This window comes from Grammomys surdaster, unplaced genomic scaffold (genome assembly GCF_004785775.1).
Source record: "Grammomys surdaster isolate TR1022 unplaced genomic scaffold, NIH_TR_1.0 66, whole genome shotgun sequence".
Taxonomy (NCBI): Eukaryota; Metazoa; Chordata; class Mammalia; order Rodentia; family Muridae; genus Grammomys; species Grammomys surdaster.
Genome location: NW_021604568.1, coordinates 12758882 through 12781135, shown reverse-complemented (window position 1 = coordinate 12781135; position 22254 = coordinate 12758882). Strand labels below are relative to the sequence as shown.

Here is a 22254-nt window from a genome sequence, read left to right as displayed (position 1 = left end):
TTTGGTTTGGCCTTGCATTTGTCCCTCCAAAAGCATTTAGGATTGGTTGACACTATTCATTAACGTGTCTTAGAAACTGGCTTGTGTGACATTTTAAAACAATGCTTTTTTGTGCCTGTTGTGTAAACACCTAAGTATCCCAGTTACTGCCTCAAGCAGTGCAATTTTTAAGCACTGTACATGGTAATGAAAAGAAACCTCCAAAGTGAAGTTTGTTGGCTGGTATCTTTGTTGAGGCAAGGTACTATGTAGCCCAGGCTGGTCTCATGCCCACTGTATCACTGAAAATGACTTAAATCTTCCTGTCACCGCCTCTCAGGAGCTGTGATTATTGGCCTGCATCATCCCACCCAGTTTATGGAATTCTGGGGATAAAGCCCAGTGGTATGTACTTGCTAGGCAAGCATTTTACCCAGTCCAGTTGGCAGTGTTTGTAAAAGTGTAGTGTTTTACTTACGTCGTTAGTAAGTTATGGCCTAAAAGGGTAAAACAACCAAGTAAAATCGTCTGGTAGTAAATATCCTTGTAGCTGCACAAGTGCTCTGGTGTACTTGGTGGAAGAACATTTACGAAGCTTATGGAAAAGCCGTAGCTTCAACCCCTAGCACCACAAGACAAGAAAGTTAGATCTGGTGCAGAGGCCAAGAAGACGGTTTGATAGTCGATGGCTAAGCACACTTAGTTCCGCAGTGGTCATTAACACTGCATAATGGACTCAGCCTTGGGTTAGGTTTTAAAAAACGAGGTGACCACTAAAACCATTTATCTCTGTAGCCTTTTTAAAAAAAAGTGTGTGAGACAGACCAGGTAAAGTGCAGTCTATGATTACATCTATTTGGAGGTTGAGGTGGATCATTTGAACTTAATACAAGTTCAAGTTTTATGTGTAGGAACCAGTATTTAAGAAATGGGACTTTTTGGTAAAACAGTCCAAATAAAATTTGAAAGTAGAGATGGAAAAATAGTAATGGAAATCATTTAAAAAAAGGTGTGTGTGTGTGTGTGTGTGTGTGTGTGTGTGTGTGTGTGTGTGGTTAGTTAGGGCTGGAAAGGTGGTATTTCCCTTGCAAAGCATAGGGACCCAAGTTCAGCTTTAAACCAGGGAGTCAGGCATGGTGGCACATATCTTTAATCAACCTCTAGGAGGCAGATCTCTTGCGTTCTGGGCCAGCCTAGTTGATAGCAAATGACTAATTACATTAAAAAAAAACTAAGAAGCCAGTAAGTTGGAGAAGATGGTTCAACTGTTAGGAACATTGGATGTTCTTCCAGATGAAGTTCAAGTCCCAGCATCCTCATGGTGAGTCAAGATAGCCTGTAACTGGTCCCGCATAATCTAATGCCTTTTTCTGGCTTCTGGGTATCAGGCATACATATGCAGACATACATGCAAGGAAATGTAATGTAAGTAAAAAAAAACAAAAAAAAAAAAACCATACATGGGTGAGTGTGTGTAATCCCAGCAACAAGTTGTTGGAGACTTGAGGATCCCTGGGGCTTGCTAGCTAACAAGCCTTGTCTATTTTGTAATTTCCAGGCCAGTGAGAGGCCAGTCTTCAGAGTAAAGACAGATGATGCCTAAAGAATGCCCAGAGTTGTGTGGCTTGCACTCACAAGTGCACACAGGCACACGATTACCTCTTGCTTTTCTTTAAGCCTTTTGAGGGCATGAAAGTAATTTACATGTATCTGTTTAAACACTGATATTTCAGGACCAAGACAGTACATTAGTAACTAGTAGGAAACAGGCTCCACGGAGAAATAGGTCATTTGTCTCAGAGTCCCACATGTTGGGACTGAGGGTAGAATGGAAAGTTTTATTAGTTTGGTTTTATCTTGGGATTTTTCTGTAGGTGGGATGGTAACAGGAAAAGATAGTGGCTTTCAAGGGAAAGGGGGAAAAATTTGAGTATTTTAGGCTCAATCATTCCTCAGGATATATGAGCCAAGAAACCTTATGGTCTTGGGTTAAGGGTTCTGCCTCAATTCTCAGCTTTAAACAATGTTTGTAATTCAAGAGACAATTGCCATGAAGACTTGGAAAAAACAAACTACCTTTACCTTCCCCACACCCCCACCCCCTCTATAGCCGTTCCCTCTACTAACCAGAAACTGGGTCAAAATGCCGCTGTCTGGCTCCTTTGGTATATAAACAAGTATGGGGGTTACCTGTACATCTTAATACAAGAACATAGGTAAAGGCTGGCCTTTCTCTATATTTGAGGCCAGCCAGTCTTAACAAAAATACAGGCATTAGAACACCCTAAATAAATAAGGTTAATGAGGTAGTGAGAACAGGTGGGTTTCATTTCATGTGGCTGAAGAGATTCCCAAGAGAACACCTTTGTGATGCGTGAAAGCAGTTATCAGTTGTCAACACAGGAAAATACTACAGTCAGGTTGTATTGGACTAGGGTAAATATTTGTTAAATTTTACAACAGGAATAGTAGCTGAAATTCATACTGCTATTCTAATTTCTGATATAAAAGCAAAATACATTTAGGAGGTAGTTACCTAAAGATGTGGGCACTCAAGTATTATTTTACCTTCACAGAGGGTACTGAGCAGGTATCTCTTATTTGGTTTTATTTCTTGCATAACTAGTCTTTAAGCCAACCTATCTTTTAGACAGTTAATATTTAAATCATACACTCTACCCGTGTGCTCCTTCCCCAAGAGCAGACCTGGGGAAGGAGTAGTGTTGGAACATCTAGTTGATGTATGTACAGGTTTGTAATGAAGGCTTGCAGCTCATCATCCTGTTAAACACAAAATGGCAGCATCTAGTTTGCCTGAATGAATGAAATTTCAGTCCTGGGCCAAGATGACTTAAGTCAACACCATGGGAACAGAAGGAAGAAGCTGTAGTTGGACGGTAGTGTCGCACACCTTTAATTCCAGCACTCAGGAGGCAGAGACAAGTGGATCTCTGAGTTCGAGGCCAGCCTGGTCTACAAAGCAAGTTTGAGGGCTGCTAGGGCTACATAGAGAGAACCTGGTCTTGAAAAAACAACTCACCCCTCAAAAAAGGAGAAGGAGAATAATGAAGCTACTTAATGGCTTCCATTTACTCTCCGTGGTAAGGACACACTTTAAGAGAAAGCTCAAAGGCAGCAAATCCACAGAGCACATCTTACCTGGCCGGGAGTGACTGTTAGGGGAAACCAGAGGGCTTTTCCATTACGTCCTCAGCACCTGACGTGCAATAGGTTTCAGCAAGTATCTGGAGGCATGCAGTGTTTCACAAACAACTACTTTTCAAAGGACTTTTTCACTCAGATGCAGTCCAAGCAACAATGAAGTACTTTTGCAGGCATAGAAAGCGCCGGGTGGTGTGTGCTGGGACCTTATGCATGACCAAGACGGTATGTTTCTTGTATGGAGACGTACGTGCAATTCATGAAAAGATAGCTCTGACATCAACACACAACTCAACTGCACTGCTAAATATGGTTGTTTTTATTTTCTTTTTCCTTGCCCAGCCCTATCTAAACATAAAATAAAACTACAGGACTGAAATTAACAACCCATTAAAATCAGCAATAAGTTATGAAAATCATAAAGCTTTTTTTTTTTAAGTAATTAAGGGTAGTTAAATTATTTAAAGAATACAAAGTCCAAACAGCTTGGGGTAAGGTCTCCAGAAAGGCTTCCCAGGGCGAAGCAGTGGCCCTGAGGGAAGCCTCAGAGTTTGAAAGACAGAGGGAGCACATGACGTCAGAGTGCAGGCTAGAAAGTCACTTGGAAGATGACATTTGTGAAAGTATTTGTCAGACAGAGCAACAATAGCACCTGCACAGTGGGACTGGGGGAAATGCCTGTAGAAAATGTGAATCTTTACATTAAATGAGACAAGCACAGAACGTAACTATGTTAACTAGGGTAGCGTGCCTACTATGGATATCAGACGGTTAAAAGCTGGTAAAGGGGAGTGGTCCTAAAGAAAACAAAAACAGCATTGACCTCCGTCTACCCAGCCCAGACCTCATCCGTCCTGCACACTGTGAAGAGTGAGGCGTGAGGTGTTTATCGTTATCAAATGCTGCATCAAAATAGATGATTTCCCCACGTGGTTTATTCCACTATAAAAGACATCTATGTTTACTTATGGACAAGCTTTAAAAAGATGTCATTTTGGTTTTCAACACATACAAACAGTTATCAAAATCTGAAATAAAAATGCTGCGGTGGCTCAGACCTTGGCCTGCTATACTGCGTGCACAACTCCTCAGATCCACGCAGACACCGAGGCCCACGGAGCTTTTCCTCCTGTGATTCAGGCTGTCATGCATGGGCTGCCCCTACGTTGCCGAAGGGCAGCGGCGGTGGGCGGGCGGGCGGTTGGCTGCTCTAGTGCTAACAATGCAGGTAAGGTTAGCTGGCTTAGCATGGAATCCAACAGAAAGCTGAGCTGCATGGTGATCTCTTTCAAAAGGCTTCATGGGAGTCTCTCCTTTTGTAGAGCACGATATGAGCTTTTTAAAAATTCATTTTTTTTTTAAAAAAAAGAATTGATCATCCACAGGCTTCATGATAAACAGAGGCTGAGTTTTACTAGCTCTTTAGCTATCCAAGATTAATGCCTGATTATCCTGTCTTTTCCTTACTCTAAGTTTGATTTTGTTTCTAGGGCCAAGAAGCTCAGGAAGGGTTTATAACCCTATCCTTAAATGTCTGCTCAACACAGAGTGAGCAAACTAGAACAGGAGAATGAAGTCTCCATTGTCTCTTAAGTCAACCAAGTCAACTCAAGATAATCACACGCATGTTTTCTGCTGCTGTTAGAAACTGTATTCTTTCCAAATACAGGAATATTTGTTCTACCGGGGAGGCTCTACCCCACTTTTTGTTAAGTATTTGCTTAAATACAGGTCTTCTGACCCTTTTGTTCAAGTATAGTTTTTAGTTTTACAGAGGAGACTGCATCATGAACCCAATTTGAGAGATGGTATTGAACTGGCCCAGTGAGTGCTTCGCCCTGCACTGCTGTGTCATGCTGGGTTCTAGGACGTGAAGGAGAGTTTGACACTGGCACTGGAGTAACCCTCGTCACTCCCAATACTCTGCAGGCTGCTGTGGTCATCAATGTCACTGATGCTGGTGGTACTGATATTGTCCACTTCTCCATGGGAGAACTCTGTGCTTTCAACATCCACTTCAATCTCCTCTGCCCAAGGAAGAAAGAAAAAAGAAAAAAAAAAGGAGTATTAATAATCTGTATGTGCCCTTTCAAAAGTTAGAAGGGTTATTCGGTGGGGTCCTCAGTCATCTATGGGAATCGGGCTCTTCTGCAAAGGGCAATCTGGTATACAGTGGTGGTCTTAATTTAGGCAGCAAGTTTACTAAAACCCTTTGACGCCAGTCCGTCTAGACCTCCCACTTAAACCACTTGGCCTATTTGGGAATTAGTACTTAATATTAAAAGATCCCAACCCAAGTGGTTTAACAACATCTGTTTTACATTAAACCAAAAACTAATTCACAGTGCTGTTTATTAATCAGGGTTGCTTTAAAGAGGAGGTTGGGGCCGTGGAGAAATAAAATTAAAGATAGAAAATTTATGTTTATACATCCAAATTTTTGGTGGTATCACTCTATATCATAGATGGATGTATGGATTTCTACAATTCATCAACAAATTCTGAATAGTAACTAAAATAAGTTAACCATAAAGTAGGTTTAAGGGGTTTGCTTTTGATTTTCTTGCATGAAATACAGCTTCAAGACACATGTCTCTCTCCTGATAAGAACTCTGCATTTTTTCTTTTTCTTTCCCTCCCTCCCTCCCTCCCTCCCTCCCTCCCTCCCTCCCTCCCTCCCTCCCTTTTAGATGTATTTATTTTATGTATAATGAGTTCACTGTAGTCCTCTTCAGACACACCAGAAGAGGGATTCAATCCCATTATTCAATCCTATTACAGATGGTTGTGAGCCACCATGTTGTTGCTGGGAATTGAACTCAGGACCCCTGGGAGAACAGTCAGTGCTCTAAACTGCTGAGCCATCTCTCTAGCCCCTAAGAACTTGGCATTTTCTAAACAAAACTTTTCTGTAGGCCTAAAATTAGTTCTAAATAGAAAGTATGTATATACATACATGAAAAAAAAAAAAACTGGTTCACAAAGGCACTGCCAGACAATGTTAGGGTGCATAAAACCCACAGCTGGGAGCTCAGAGTGTTGCCAGGCAAGGTCCACTCTTACTAACCTACCTAGCACATGCTACACGCTGGCTAGTGAGAACAGACGCAGGTCTGCACTCTCCCCACCCCACTCCAGAGAGACTCGGTATCTCCTTAGAAAGAGACTCTGCCTACCTCGCTCTGAATCCGAGCGATCTGAAGAGATGGTTGATCCAATGCTGTCCATTCGTATCCGCTCCATCTCCTGAGGACCCTGCAGCTGTTCCAGTCGCCGCTTTAAAAACCTCTGTTCTCGTTCCAAGTTCTCAAGCTGGTGCTGGCTCTTCCTTTCAGCTTCTTCAAGTTTCTAAAATGGAGAAATTTAATTTACATTTGTAGTCCAGTCTAAAACAGTAAAACTAATTTCTGCCTAGCATTTTTCTTTGGCAAAGAAAGTATGAAGGCTATACACATATACATACATATATGTAGGTATGTATGTACCCTTGTATATATAAATACAGATAAGCACTTACTTTTTAAACATAAAAACAGTTGTCTTTTGTGTGTATAGATGTTACATTACTTAAACAAGATGAACTATAAAAGTCTGTGAGGTAGCCTCCACAAAGAGAAACCTCCTGCAGTGTGGTATTCAATGGAAAATTACTGAGAGATAAAGTCAAATAACATCATCTCCACAAGAGGGTGTAAATGCCTTCCTTCTGGGTATCAGAAAGGTCATTGTTAGTTCCCTAACATTCTCTGGTCTAAATGGCCACACTGTCAAAAATATATTTTCATGTATTCCCTGGATCAGCTGGCAGGATTTTACACTGGCTTCTCTGGAGGGTAGTTAGCAGAGAGGACGGTCTAGTAAGCTGGCCACAACACAAATAGGAATCGTTGCAAATATGGAAGGGAAGACTCTTACCTTGATGTGTGCTTTGGCTTTGTTGAGCAAACCGAGTGTCGTATGCCTGGTGCAGTCTGGGCCCAGCGGGATCAGAACTTTCAAGCGTTCTAAACACAGGCGCAGGTGAGCTCGTCTAAGAAAGACAGCATCCAGTCAGCACAGCCTGGATATCCTCTACACACACAGTCTAAGAGCGATTAGGCAACAGCCACACAGTTCACTCCCAACTCTTCAAAGTACCTGCACTTAGTGCAGGCCTCCCCACCACCACTTTGTGCCCTGCAGACACAAGTCACTTTAGATTATCATCCCCACGGAACTCTGTCAGAGACAGCATATTCTCTAGGCCCTCCATAAACTCCCTCCTGTGCTGTTAAAGTGAACACGGATACTAAAGCAACTGAGCTTGATTTCCCAATGCCTAAAACCACAGGCTGGAGCGGCGCTTTCAGCTAGGTACCTCAAGGAGATAGAACACATAAGGTTCCCATCTCTTTCCACCTTTTAATTACAGACACGCATGCATGCACACAGGCGTCTACACGCACACACACGTCCACACTGTTCGGTATCTATAGCCATCCTACAGGCCTAGATGTTTATGTAGCAGGCAGAACAATGTGAACAATTTTGATCTTAAAACATTCCAGTCCTTGTAAATATGACAATTTCATGGGATCCAGCACATGAACAACAAACCAGTGTGGTTGCGTGGGTTCACCACTCAAATGCCGACAGCCTTCACTTGTGTGGACGGCTGCTCAGTACTCTCTTCCGTTCTCACGACCTACCTACCCTAAGTTTTCTACACAAGGAAAACAGGTGACAGAATTACTTGTTCAAAGTCCTGAATTCTCTGGGAAAATCAGAGGGAATTTTCCTGGCAATGCTCCCAGAGGGCCTTGTGCACTTGTGTTCTCCAACTGTGACCATACACACAATGGAGATGTTGAAACACTGCTGTTCTCCATGCTGAGTCTGGGCTTTACCAAGCATTAACAGTTCAGCAGCGTGCAGCATGTGGACTCCTTTGGGGTGTAACTTCAACTTTCTGCAGCAGTCTCAACTGTATCAGGAATAACAAGCCCTCCACTTTCCCCTCAAAAGGGACTAAAATAGCCTCATTAGCTCACTGGGTCTTAATACACAACAGTGATGTCAAGTGACAATTTCCAGTGCAGCATTTGAGAGAGGGGCAGGGAAGGTGATAAGCGGACAGTTGCGTCACTGACAAGCCAGGGTGATTAAGGGCAGTGAGGTCAGAGGTTTGGCTGATGATGGCAGGACCATTTCAGCATCTGCAGGCCCAGCCACAATTATTGAACAATTGGAAGAGAATTTCCAGTCTTTTTACTGAACCTGTCATCTGAACTCTAATACTTGATTCTAGGGTGCAACTGCATATAACTTAATGTCGATAAAGGAATGTTTACGTTTTTCTCTATTTAACAATTTAAAGGGTGTTCTACTGTGCTAACTACCTAAATCAGCTGGGGAGTTGCACGTGATCAGGTTCCTCTTGCTGAGCAGACCAGAATCAACATCAAAACCACACACAAGGTGAAGGTGCCTTTCTGCTCTACATTAGGATCACTGTGGTTTCTCCCTAACAGCTCTCCTCAGAAGAGGTGGCTCGAGGGAGAGAGATGGGCTGGCCATTTTCTTAATAATTAGAGGCTCTGCTCGGAAGTCAGCCTTCTTCTACACAAGTAAAGAAAGCAACCATGTCAGAGGAACACTTCTGCCGATTTTGATCAAATTACTCAATTCCAAATGCTTCTCCATGCAGCAAATTATCTTTTAACATTTTAGGTTTTAAAACTAGCTTTCTCTGTTTTGTCATGCTAAAACCTTTACTGAAAGAACAAACCAGAGGATGTAGCTCAGTAGTGAGTGCTGGCAAGGTCCTGTGTCAGTCCCAGCACATCAAAATTTAAAGGGGAAATAGAAAACAGGATAACATTAACGTGTCTGTTCTCTTTTTAGAATTACTTAATTGTGTGTTTACTATGTTTCTTTTGTGTACTCAAACTATTTCTTCAGGTGTTTCTTTGATTGGAGAAAGCAAAAAATTATAATTTTTTTTTTTTAAATAAAAACTTGGAAGGGTTTAGAGTCCCAACTACAGAGTGTCCCACCTGGTGACACTAAAAGAGTGCACACCAAGCAAGCAATCCGGGTGGGGGGACATTCAGCCGGGGAGGTATAGAGACCTTTAAAATCAGTTGACACTTGGTTTTGGAAATTTAAGGATCCTGAATCTGTCTATGAAGAAGCAAGGATTTTCCAGGTAATTAAAGGCAAAAAGGATCTAAATACAGGCTGCGACTACATGCTGGAGACAAGGGTAGATGATCACCAACCATGCACACAGCCCTGGCTCAACCCCCAGAGCTGAAAACAGCTAAACAACAAAACTCCACAAAAAACCAAACCAGCAAGATTAACAATGCCTCCATTTCTTTCACACAGGAGAGAACAGCTGAGGGGCCATTCTATAAGGAAGTGCCATGATCAGTTTTGGGGTCTTAATAAATAATTTATTAATAAACCGAGTCAAAAGTTTAATGCCCAAAGTGGATAGAGAAGGCAAAATTCCTAAGTCGGGCGGTGGTGGCGCACGGCTTTAACCCCAGCACTTGGGAGGCAGAGGCAGGTGGATTTCTGAGTTCGAGGCCAGCCTGGTCTACAGAGTGAGTTCCAGGACAGCCAGGGCTACACAGAGAAACCCTGTCTCGAAAAACCAAACCAAACCAAAAAAAAAAAAAAAAAGAAGGCAAAATTCCATTTTGAAAAAGTTTTTTTTCCTCCTCAGCCACTATGACTATTTCTTCAGGCAAGTGATTATAAATACACTCCAAGGCACAGTCTACACTGAGAGCATCCCCAGGTGGCCACAGGCCAGGGACCCCTGGTAAATCCAGTCCTCCAAAGGAAGTCTCTGTATGCAGGATGACCAGTGACTTGTGCTCCTTACTGAGGTGTCCCTGTGGAAGCTAAGTGTCATTTCCTATAGTTTTTGTACTTCAGGAGGGCTGTGTGGTCCCAAACCCCACGTGCACAAACATGGAACATGCCACTTCCTTCTAAGAGCAGTGGGGGCACCCTGACTATAAATGTAAGGTGAGTTACCTCCTTTCAGTCTTCTCTCTACAGGAGATTCCTGGAAGAGCTGAACGGCTGTTGCATCTCCTCTGGACCCTTAACCCCATGTCTGCTGGTAAGCTTAACCACAAGGACCTGGACTGGCCTGCCTTTTGATGCCATCTGGTCTTTTCCTGCCTGCATTCTAGTGACTGGTGGCTCAAAAACCTCCTGTTGGGAGTTGCCCAGTCATGGACCACAAGAGACACAAAAGATCTAGTTTGATCTGAAATCCATACTCACTGAGGGGAAAAAAAAAATCAAATAAGGTTTTGCAAAAGGTATAGTCCTGCAGGTCAGATTTTAAAATCACGGAGTGAGACTTGATAATTTTTTTTAAATGTTAATTTCCTAGTTAGCATTTACTTAGCTTTTATTTAACACATGGATACTCTGTAACACTTGGTCAGCTCCAAATATAATGTTAACATCTCTTGTAAATTAGCATGGAAACAGTACAACAAGGTTAGGAATAAATCCAGCATCAAGAGGCTGGCAATCAGACAGCCCAGTCTGCCTGCTAAGACGGAGGACTAAATGACAGAGAGAGATACAAATGTACTCTTCCCCCCACCCCCAGACAGGGTTTCTCTGTGTAGCCCTGGCTGTCCTGGAACTCACTCTGTAGACCAGGCTGGCCTCGAACTCAGAGATCCGCCTGCCTCTGCCTCCCACGTGCTGGGATTAAAGGACAAATGTACTCTTATTTTCAGATACTTTGAAGTCTGTTTTAAAATGAGCTGTAGCAATTCCTAGCCAACAACTCTTATTAGAAAGGTCCTACCAAAACTGCCCACATCTTCAAAATGGGCAAGCCCCTTGCTGGGAAAGAAGAGGTGGTACCCGCCTGCCTTTATTTTGGTCAGGTGGGATCATTTTTCCCTGAAGGAACCTTCTGAACTCCACTGATAAACAGATATCACAAAACACGGAAGGAAGAGACTTTCTATAAAATAGGATAAAGGGTAGCTACATCAACTAAGAGCACATACGGTTGTGAGAAGAATTCCCTTTCAGAAAGAAAAGCATGAAAACAAAACCAAACTTCACAAACTTTTTCGATTCTGGTGTTTTTCAAGTCCTCTCTGGAAACCAATCCCCCTGCCCAACAAGGAGAAGTCTAGCCCGGCCTGGCCCCACAAACAGCACTGGCTGATGCCCTGGGAGGCCTGGTCCTTCATTCTTCCATTCTGGGACACCAAGACTTTGCCAAGTAAATCAAAATGGAAAATAAGCCAAGTGATAGAGACAAGCTTGTACTCTCCTCTCTGCTGAGTGTTACGCAACGGGCTGGGACTTCTCCCATGAGCCACATCGGCAAGCTCTGCTGGCGAGCTGCCAGCGCTCACTTCCTCCACTCTCCGGCACATGACGGCAGTTAGCTGCTATCCTACACATTCTATACACTCAAGTTTCTCTGCAATTTAATGTATTGAGAGTCTCTAAAGATAGACAAAAATCTGTCTGCTTGCTTTAAAAAAAAATGGCATTAAAAATGGATCCAGATAAATCGAGCCTGCTGCTTTCTGCTCATGAATTTTATTTATGAAAACATATATAATCATATTCTGTTCACCTTCTTCTGTTCATCAAACAAGGAAGCTGACAAGCCGCTCCTGTAAACCACTATCTGGAAACCGTGCGTTGCCTACAGCTCACAGCTGTTACCTGGCAAGTGGAATTTTCCTACTGTGAGACTTGACTATGGTAGCCATGGGGCTCAGTGACAACAGAAATAAACACAGAGGGCATGGGACCCTCTTCATATTTGTCAAAAAGAAACTGCTTTTACTTCATATTCTTCTCAGCTGGTATTGTAAAATAACCACATAAAAATATCAGCAAGTGTCATAATGAAGTTGTAAGCACACACAAGACACAAACACACCTAGCATACTGTCAACTTTGGCATGAAAGGGCACATCTATATATGCTGGAACTTGCAATGTAGCCAGGCTAGCCTCAAATTTATGACCTTTCTGTTCTCCTACCCCCATCGCACTAAGGGCACCAATATACTTTAAACCAATACACTTTACCAATACACCACTGTGAAGCATTAAAGACCACTCCAAATCTAACATTCAGAGGGGAACATATGCACATCCTGGAGGTACTTTTCATGGTGCGAGAGGGTATTTGAAGGCCTAAGGTTAAATATGGTGTCTTTCAAAAGTCAGGTTTTTCTTAAAAAAAAAAAAATGTAAAAACATTCCTTTATATACAAATAAGCAGTCATAATACAAAATGCACTTATACAGTGGGCCTGGAGAGATGGCTGGGGGTGAGCGTGCAGAGGCTCTTGCAGGACTGGAGTTCAGTTTCTAGCCCCGTGTCATGTTGTTCATTACCACCTGTGACATGAGCTCCATGGGCTCCAAAGCTGTCCTCTCAACGCCAGGTTACCTGCAGCCGTGTGCACATACCCACACACAGACATCACACGTACATACAACTAAAAGTCTTAACTGGTGAAAAATAAAATAAGCCATCAAACATCCTGTTATTTCAAGTATCTCAAGACCTCCAGAAATCTGCTACAGAACACTGCTAGCAGCTCAAGGGGCTGAAGTAGAGTTGTGGACCTAAGAATGCCATCTCTGACTCGTGGCTGAGATCACGTATCCTCAAGCCTTCCCCAAGACAAGAATGGACCGGGGAGCAGGGCCACAAGGATAGGAGAAAGAGACAAGGTAAGGGGTGTGTGTGTGTGTGTGTGTGTGTGTGTGTGTGTGTGTATGTGTGTGTGAAAAGGAAGTGATGATATTTGAGTTCTCAACAGACTGTGACACACCTGTATTCTTTTTCAAGAAAGCCTTCTTGTAGGCTGGCATGTTTCAATTCTCAGGTAGGAAGAACACTAGGTGCCATCGAGTCAGAAACAACAGCCCCCGGTAAACAGCTGCCCACCCTGCCATATCTCTGAGCTACACTCTAGAAAGATTTGTAAAGCTGCCTTTGCCCCCTTGAGGTCGGCAATCTGCCCTGTGCTTCCCGTCTCTCCAGCCACAGCTCCCATGGTTCTCACTCAGGTTGGCCACACCCACGTGCTTCTCCCTGTGCCCATCCCACAGAACGCCCTCATCTCACTGTCCAAAGCTGAGCACTTAACTCCATCTGTCTTTAAAATCTTTCTGTGTAAACTAGGTTGGCCGCTCTCAATCCAGAGTCTCTTGACCACTGGGATTGCAGGAGTGTGCCACCACACCTAGCCAACTGTTATCATTCAGCCCAGTCAAACTAATATGCCCTTCATGTGACCTTCCTTTACCTATGCCTTCAGATAATTAATACTACGTATATGAATTACATTGTATTTTTTAAAGGATGTCCCCTGGGTGCATGCTGTCCGCATGTACGTAAGTGCACCACTATGTGTGTGCAATGCCCATAGAGGCCAGAAGGTGGTGCTGCATTTTCTGGGCCTGGAGTTACAGGGCATCCTGAAGTAGATCACAAGAATGCTGGAAATTGAATCCAGTCCTCTGAAAGGTAAGATAACCACTAAGCCATCTTCCCAGCCCCAATCATGGCATATTCTAGTTGAGGTTAAATTATACTTTATTATTTCAATTTTTCCAATATTCAACAGAATGAGCACATAGGAAGGAGAAGAAATATAATTATTTGTACATGCATCTGGAATGCTATATGGCTTGCCAAAGTTGATTTGATAATCAATTCTGGAGTCTCTAAACAGCATAATCATATGTTAGGAAAATATTTGTGAAGCATCTGCTTCTAAGCATTAGAACCCTGGACACGGTGTTACTCTGAATCTCCTGCAATGATAATCACCCGTGCATGTTATAGTGTGATACACCAGAAAGTGAGAAACTGCAGTCTTCACCCGACTCCTAGTTAGATTGCTGTCTCTTTTAATATACAGTAGAGGGTTTAAGAATGATGCTCAGTGGGGCATTATGGCACACACCTTTAATCCCAGCACTCAGGACACAGAGGCAGGCAGATCTCTGTGAGTTCGAGGACAGCCTGGTCTACAGAGTGAGTTCCAGGACAGCCAAGACTGTTATGCAGAGAAGCCCTGTCTCCAAAACAAAACAAAAGAATGGCTCTCCTGACAGGCTGGAGATCGTTCGCAGTTAGGAGGGTTTACTGCTTATTAGAGGGCCAGGGGTTCAGATTCCAGCTCCTACACTAGGTAGTTCACGAACACCCTTAACCTCAGCTCCAAGGGGAATCTGCTGCTCCCTTCTGATTCCCACAGGAACCCACATTCATATGTCCATGTTCATTCTCTGTCTCCTTCCCCCTCTCCATCACACACACACACACACACACACACACACACACACACACACACACTAAAAGCTGCACCAATAAACAAAGTAGTTACAGTGATAATGGCCTACCACAGCACTGCCAGATGAAATTTAGAAATTAAAGTCTGTTAAAGTCCATTTTTGGTCAATTTCAAGATTCTGACTTTTTATCTTCTAGAAAGTAGAAAATTAACTTTTTAACTTTGGGATTTTAAGTTCACAGGCTGAGGAGATGGCTCAACTGTTAAAGGCACTTGCCCCACGGGCTCCAGGCACGCATATGGTGTGCAGACACACGTGCAAGCAAAGCACTCCTACAGGTAAGATGAAAACCAACACACTTTAAAAGAATTTCAGTCCAAGCAGTAGTAACAATTACAAGGATAACGGCAGGAAGGCGACTGTGAAGGAGAAAGACAGACAACAAGCAGCTCGGGAACCCAGGCATAAGAGGAACGCCTAAAACAACTGTATTTAGTGGGGCAGAGGAGGAAAACAATACTAAAGCCCCCGAGGGCTTTATTCTTATCTTTTTTGATGTTTTTACATTTTGTTTTGTTTGAGACAGGGAAGGACTCTCTACATAGCTCTGGCTGTCTTAGAATTCACTATGCAGACCAGGCTAGCCTCAAACTCTGAGATCTTCCACCTGCCTGTGGGTGTGCATCATGTCGACTAGATAATCTTATCTTTATATGGGGTTCACAGTGCTAGCAGGGGGAACACATAGATGTTTTTTTTTAATGTTCTGTATTCATCTCTAAAGGAAAATTAACTGTTTTTTTTTAAACTGGAAATCTCACGGAGCCAAGGGAAGCCTGAAACCCGCCCTCTTCCCTCTTCCCTCTTCCCCACCGTCCCGCTGCAGCTCTGTTTACGGACTTGAGCTACCATGCCTGGCTCAGGCTTCACTAACATAGCCAGCCTGACTCATTTGGAAAAAAAAAAAATCATTAAGATCTTGTTCTAGAAGAACATGCTCTTCACTGGAATCAACCAGGAACCTCCAGAGCGACTTCACAGAAGCTGCTCACTCAAGTGCGTCTGAGCTAAATCTAGTTTCTATGCACACATCCCCTCTTATCTGTTTATAAGGATTTGGAGGTGGTGGAGACTTTCTTTTCTTTAAACAAAAACAAAAACTAGCTTCATCATTCATTCAGCATATTTCTTCAGTCACACAAGAACTTTCTGTATTCCAGGTTTCAAGGTCTGGGAAATAGGGCCACATCGCTGGAGAAAACAGTGGCAATTTGTTCTAAATACAAAATAGCTTATTTTCTTTTGGCACCTCTCCAGGGATTTGGGTGGAGGGAAAGGATACTCCTCTCTGCAGAGATCGGCTCTGGACCTGGACTACTGTCAAAACTTAGCTGTGGGTGGGAGAGATTTTTTTTTTAATTATCTTTCACATCAGTTTGGAAACAGATGAAAGATTTCTGCCTTATTAACAGTTTTCTATTCTTTAGCCTTTTTTGTTGGTGTTCATCCCTCTGCTGGCAGCCCACATTGGCTGATTTAATGGTACCAAGGGGCTGAGAAGTATTACTGTCCAAAGGAAAAAGCATTCTCTCACACGGGCTGGGAAAGCAGTCTGCAATCTCAACAGTGGCTACTTGTTAATTTTCTATTTGAAACACAGTGATGTCAATAGTATTGTACCCTGCCAGCAACCATGGGGTAAAGTACATTTTGAAACCAAAACAGACTTCCTACGTGCTGGCACGTCAGCGAGAGACACAGTGATAAGCTGTTGTGAGGCACTGTCTTCTCTTCATACACGATGTGCACACGGGTCCACGTCTACCTCTCCTGACACCTCCAGTCTAGAGCTAGGTGTGGTTTATTTTTCGAATTACTATTAGGATGACAGAGAAATGAAACGGTTACTGATCCCAATAGAGTGGCAATCCTACACAGCACAAACGGCCTTGAAGACTGCTTTCTAATTTAACTGTTTAGAAACTAGAAAGGAAAACAGAAACTGGGATACTTAAAACCAGTCCCACTTCTCAGCTGTGTTGTGGTAACCACTCATTTTGAGGGGTGTATAAATGCAGGAGGAGGCCCATGTTTTATTAAATGAACAAAAGCAAGCTGAGGAATTAATGCATCCTGGAAATGTTCTCCACTGAGAAAGAGCGAGCTCAAAGGGAGAGAGCTCAGACCAGCACTGGGAGCCATGCCTGCTCCTCAGCAGATGGCAAATGCTCTGACACTGGACACCCGCCAGTTCAGTCACGCTAGCTAGGGATCATTTTTAAAGATCCATTTTATTGTAATTTTCCCCAAATCAAAATGTGGTTTTGTCTGGGGGAGAGAGGGGTGATGAAATGTGGGGCGGGAAAAGGACAACACAGAACAAATGTTGGCCAATGTGTTTTGCTTCACACACTTAAAGGATTAACCTTCCATTAGAACCTCTGGAAAAGTAAAAATCACAGAATGTATGATATGCCACAGTCTTGGTAATGACATAGGACTGATGTTTTGATACACTGTCTCATTTCTAAATTACTTAACTGTGTGAGTTTTATCTTTCATTGTCCCGTGTCCCTTGACCACAAAGAGACCAAACGAAAAGCTCTCTCTCAATTTCTTTTGAGGGCAGCCTAGTATTGCAGAACACCTGGCAACACTCTGGACCACTCCTTAGTTAAGCCAGCTTTGGCGGGACACACCTTTGATCCAGCTCTCAGGAGGCAGAGGCAGGTAGATCTCTGAGTTTGAGGCCAGCCTGGTCTATAGAGTGAGTTCCAGGACAGGCACGAATGCACAGAGAAAATTTTTATGTAAAAACAAAACAAAAAAAAAACCCCCAAAGAACTTAGACTTTTTCTGAAAGGAGGAAGGTGTTCAATGACCTGAAGATCTGAGTCAAAGTAAGGGACTCAAATCACATTGTCCTAATACTCCCTCTCTCTGTGTACGTACGTGTGCATGTATGTATGTATGTATGTATGTACGTACGAATGCGTATAGACACACACACACATATATATAACATAACAAAGCACACTGTCATGACACTGTGTGACTTGCTTCTGCTTACATCTGTCTGAATCTTACTTGGACTCCTCAGGGAACATGAGGAGGGCCAGCTGACAACGCCTGTAGTCCATTCTCAGCTCAATACTGTTAATTCTCCATACAGAGTTTGCTTTATGAGAAAGATTTTCTTTTTAATTGAAAATCGTAACTGTACACTTTGATTACATCAAGAGCTCTGGAGGACTGCATAGGAAAATTAATGTCATTCTACGGATTTGAGAAAAAGGAAAAACCAAGCAGAGGGACAGTTGTCCATTTGTTAGGGTAGCCAGTCAAAATCCTTGCTATTCATCCTGGGAGATGATACGGCCTACATACACCACAACAACAAGAAATAAAAACTATTGTTCCAACTAAAAGATACAGTAAGGTTTAGAGATTACATTTGCCAAATCTGTTTATATTTCCTTTCAAATACTGTAGGATCAGAAATCCTGAAAGAGCATTCAGGGTCGTCAACATCTCTTATCTTCAAAGATATATGCAGGTTCCTTTGAAATGGTAAAAGATAATACTCAATATTTTTTTATCCGATTTTTCTTTTATTTATTTATTTATTTATTCATTTATTTACTTACTTATTTATTTTTGGTTTTTTGAGACAGGGTTTCTCTGTATAGCCCTGGCTGTCCTGGAACTCACTCTGTAGACCAGGCTGGCCTCGAACTCAGAAATCCGCCTGCCTCTGCCTCCCAAGCTGGGATTAAAGGCGTGCACCAACCACTGCCTGGCGCAATTTTTCTTTTAAAACATCAGAACATTATAAGCCAAGAAAACCATGTTCCCTCCGCATGTGACTCAGTGACATAAAGCAATACAGCACTTTCCAGAGAGCTTTAGCTCCCAGCTGCTCTTGGAAAAGAAGAGCCTTCACCTTTTTACAATTCACTCAGCCCAACCTATCCTGGCTATGTTTGACCTGCAAAGGTGAAATTTCTAATTGAAAAAAAAAAAAAAACTTAATTGGAAGAGACTCATTTTTTTTTATAGCTTTGCAAAATACAAGCCATTCTATAAAAGAATAGTTGTGAACTATGCTAGACTAAAATGAACCAAAAGTCTAAACACACATGGACACCATGATCCTCTTCTCAGCAACGGTCCAAATGCCCAGGACTGCGGTGCTTGCCCATGGCACCAATGCATGGGGCAGCTCAGAGAGCCTCCGACCTGGCCAGGACCCAAACATTATACACACCATCTATTTTCTTACGAAGCCCCAAAACATTGTTTTAAAATGGATTAAAGAACTGGAGAGATGGCTCAGTGGTTAAGAGCACTCACTGTTCTTCAAGAGGTCCTGAGTTCAATTCCCAGCAACCACATGGTGGCTCACAACCATTTGTAATGGGAACCGATGCCCTCTTTTGGTATGCATGAAGACAGCTACAGTGTACTCAAATACATAAAATAAATAAACCTTTTTAAAAAAAATGGATTTAAATCTGTTTTTACTTGTGGTAATAAGGCCCTTTATAGTTAACATACATCGAGAATTAGGTAGGATTGTCCTTTAAAAAATAAAAACTGAAATTTCTCCTTTAGGCTTTAAAGTTTCCTGAATTTTAGTCATGGTTTTGATGAAAAAAAAAAATCTGTGTTCTTTTACAATTTACAAACTATGCACATATTTTAATTTAGCCTTTGCATTTCCAGGTTAGGAAATCTGAATCTTTCTCATGTAGTTTTAGTATCTTTTAAATGAGCCAGACTTGTTCTAATCACTTCAAGATCAATATATTGGAAAGTACAGCATTCTGTGTAGTGCATGGATATTTGTGAGTGTGTGTGTGAGTGCATGTGTTTGTCTGTGTGAGAGTATATGTGTTTGTGTGTGTGTTCAGAGTGTATGTGTTTGTGTGTGTGAGTGTCTGTGTTTGTCTCTGTGTGTTTGTGTGAGTGTCTGATACATTTCTGTGCTGTTTCTTTTTTTCTGTTTTGTTTTATCCTTGTCTTTGTTTGCTTGCCTGTTTGCTTGAGAGAGAGAGAGAGAGAGAGAGAGAGAGAGAGAGAGAGAGAGAGAGAAAGAGAGAGAGGAGGAGGAGGCCTGGAGTTGGAAGGGTGAGGAGGACCTGGGGCAAGATGAGGGAGGGCAAACCAGTACCAGAATGTATATATGAAAATGAATTATTTTCAGTTTAAAAAATTTAACTAGACAAACTTGGTGTAATGATAGAATCTTTAATTCCAGAACTTGGGAGGCTGGAGAGATGGTTGCATGCTTAAGAACACTGGCTGCCCAGCATGCACACAGCAGCTCACAACGTCTGTGGCTCCAGTTCCAGGGTATCACACCCTCACAGACATACGTGTAGTCAAAACACCAATGCACAGAAAAGTGAAAATAAATAAGTTATAATCCCAGAATTTGGGAAACTGAGGTTTGAGGATGACAAGTTCAAGGCCACCGTTGGCTACATAGTTAGACCCTGTCTAAAACACAAAGACTGCATTTTAGCTGTTACAGTCATAGCTGGGAAGCAACCATAAATGAAAAGAATAAAAAGGTTGTACCATGTTCTCTGAAAGTACTCAGGACCTATCCATCTTATCCATGCTGGGTGGTTTGACTTCACCTCAGAGCAAGTGGTAAACTGACTTGAGTTCAAACAAGCATACTGAAACATAAGACCAGTTTTAGAAAACCCCTGAGTACCATGCAGATCACAGAAATGAACATGAATGACTAGGCTGTTCATACCAGCTTTCATCCACAATAGCCCCCCACGATCAGTTTACCGTAACTCCTGTCTGCTACACACACAGCCCAGCATGTAATTATATTCTTTACAGGGGCTTTGTAATAATATCTGTCTTCTACCTAGTTAGGTTATAATCGAGAGCAGGACCCCGGACTTCTGGTCTCTGTCTAGTGACTAGCAGAGACCAGTGCCTGGTAAGTGCTTGTTGGGGTTGGTTGTAATTGCTTGAGCAGTCTGTCAGTGCCAGGAACTAAGTCACCTCAAATAAACTCCTGTTTCCACCAAAGACTTCAGATCAGAAAACATGATCTTGAGGTTAATGGTATACAGGACATACTAGCATAGATACCTGACCACTGCCTAGTATAGACATCCTAGATTGTATTCAAAGGGACTTGAAAAGAAACCCAAGAAGTCTGAGAAAGATGTCAAACCTATGTTTTATTTTTTTCCAATTTCCTACTTATTTTACCTATAAATGTGAAGCCAGAAGCGGTGTGCAGAGATCAAATTGTATTCTACTGGGAATAGTAAAGCTGCGGTTTTCTTGCCACCCACTGTGGAACCCGGAGTAACACCCAACCTCTCTGTGCTCAGACATTCCCCAAACCTATCAAGAGCATTGAGAATCCCTGAATAATGGCTTTCACTTTTGCAAAGTGAAGTTCAGGCATGTTTACAACCCAGATTCCTCAATCCAAACTAAAAAATCCTAGACAGAAGTAGAATAAAGATCTCTATACCATTTCTAAAAGCTTCTCCAATAAAGGACCGTCCTTTGAAAAACAGTATTTTAAAACTGAAGTGGTAACTGGCTCTGTTCTAAAAGCTAATGTTTAAAAAAAAAAACACTTCTATTTCACTCGAATGTTATGAAATAAAATACTGCTGCTGATGTACATGTGTGTGTGTGTGCACGTGCATGTGCACGCCTGTGCACACATGAAGGCCATGGTGGGTATCAGGTGTCCTTCTCTATCTTTTTCTGCCTCATTCCTTTGATGACCTTCGTTTGATCTCCAGAATCCATGGTGGAAGGAGAACACCAACTCCTGGAAGTTGTTCTCCATTATGTGCACTGTGACATGCATGTGTGCATGCATACACACACACACACGCACACACACACGCACACTGTAACAACATCCTTGTGAACATCAGGCTTGCTGGGAGATGGCTTTAACGTCTATTGCTCAAACACAAAACCCTGAATTCAGATCCCAGAGCCCAAGTGAGAGCTGGGCACGGTGGCAGATGCCTGCAACTCCAGCCTGGCAGGAAGGGGTGGGCAGAGACAGACAAGCGGACACCTGAAGCTCGCTGGCACGCGTGTGCACACACACAGATGGCTCTGGTTAGCAGCTCTTGCTGTGCAACCATGAAGACCTGAGTTTAGATCCAGCAAGTGCTTTTGGCTGCTGGGCCATCTTGCTACCCACTTCCCTGACAATCTTTAAACAAAAGGAATTTTGTTATTTTATTATGGTAAACTCTAAGGCCAAATTAAAATGGATGTTACCAGTTTGTGGAGCAAGCATGGGCCACCGCATGTATGTGGAGGTCATGTTGGGGAAGCTAGTTCTCTCCCCACCATGTGGCTCCTGGGGACTGAACTCAAGTTGTCCGGCTTACCTCTCCAGCATCCAATTAAAACCTGAAAACTCAGGGGCTGGAGAGAGGGCTTAGCGGTTAAGGGCTTACTGACTACTCTTCCACGTGACTCAGGCTCAATTCCCAGTACCCATGAGGCAGCTCACAACTGTGTGTAACGTCAGTTCTAGGGGATCTGACACCTCCACACTGAATGCACAAAAAATGTAAATAAATTATTTAAAAAGTTGCTCAACTTTAAAAGAAATTTTAATGATAGGTAAAAATGCCAATTTATTTTTAAAAAGAAAATCTTTTAAGTATGTGTATTTGTGTGATAATATGTGCACATGAGTGCTGGTGCCCAGAGAGACCCCAGAACTTAATCCCTCTAAAGCCAGAGTTATGGGCAATTGTGATTTCTGTGCTGAGAACAGAACTCACGA

General features: G+C 42.6%; 1 protein-coding gene across 2 annotated transcripts in view; it reads right to left on the bottom strand.

The window, feature by feature from the left end:
- Window positions 1-3437: 3437 nt before the first annotated feature.
- Window positions 3438-22254, bottom strand: part of Mxi1 (MAX interactor 1, dimerization protein) — a 59743-nt gene continuing 40926 nt past the window's right edge. For both annotated transcript variants that reach the window (XM_028773667.1, XM_028773676.1), the window contains exons 4-6: window positions 7057-7171; window positions 6318-6489; window positions 3438-5168 (exon numbers count right to left, since the gene is read on the bottom strand). In XM_028773667.1, the coding sequence (XP_028629500.1) occupies window positions 5005-5168; window positions 6318-6489; window positions 7057-7171 (451 nt within the window). In that variant the 3' untranslated portion in view covers window positions 3438-5004. The remainder of the gene's footprint in view (window positions 5169-6317; window positions 6490-7056; window positions 7172-22254) is intronic.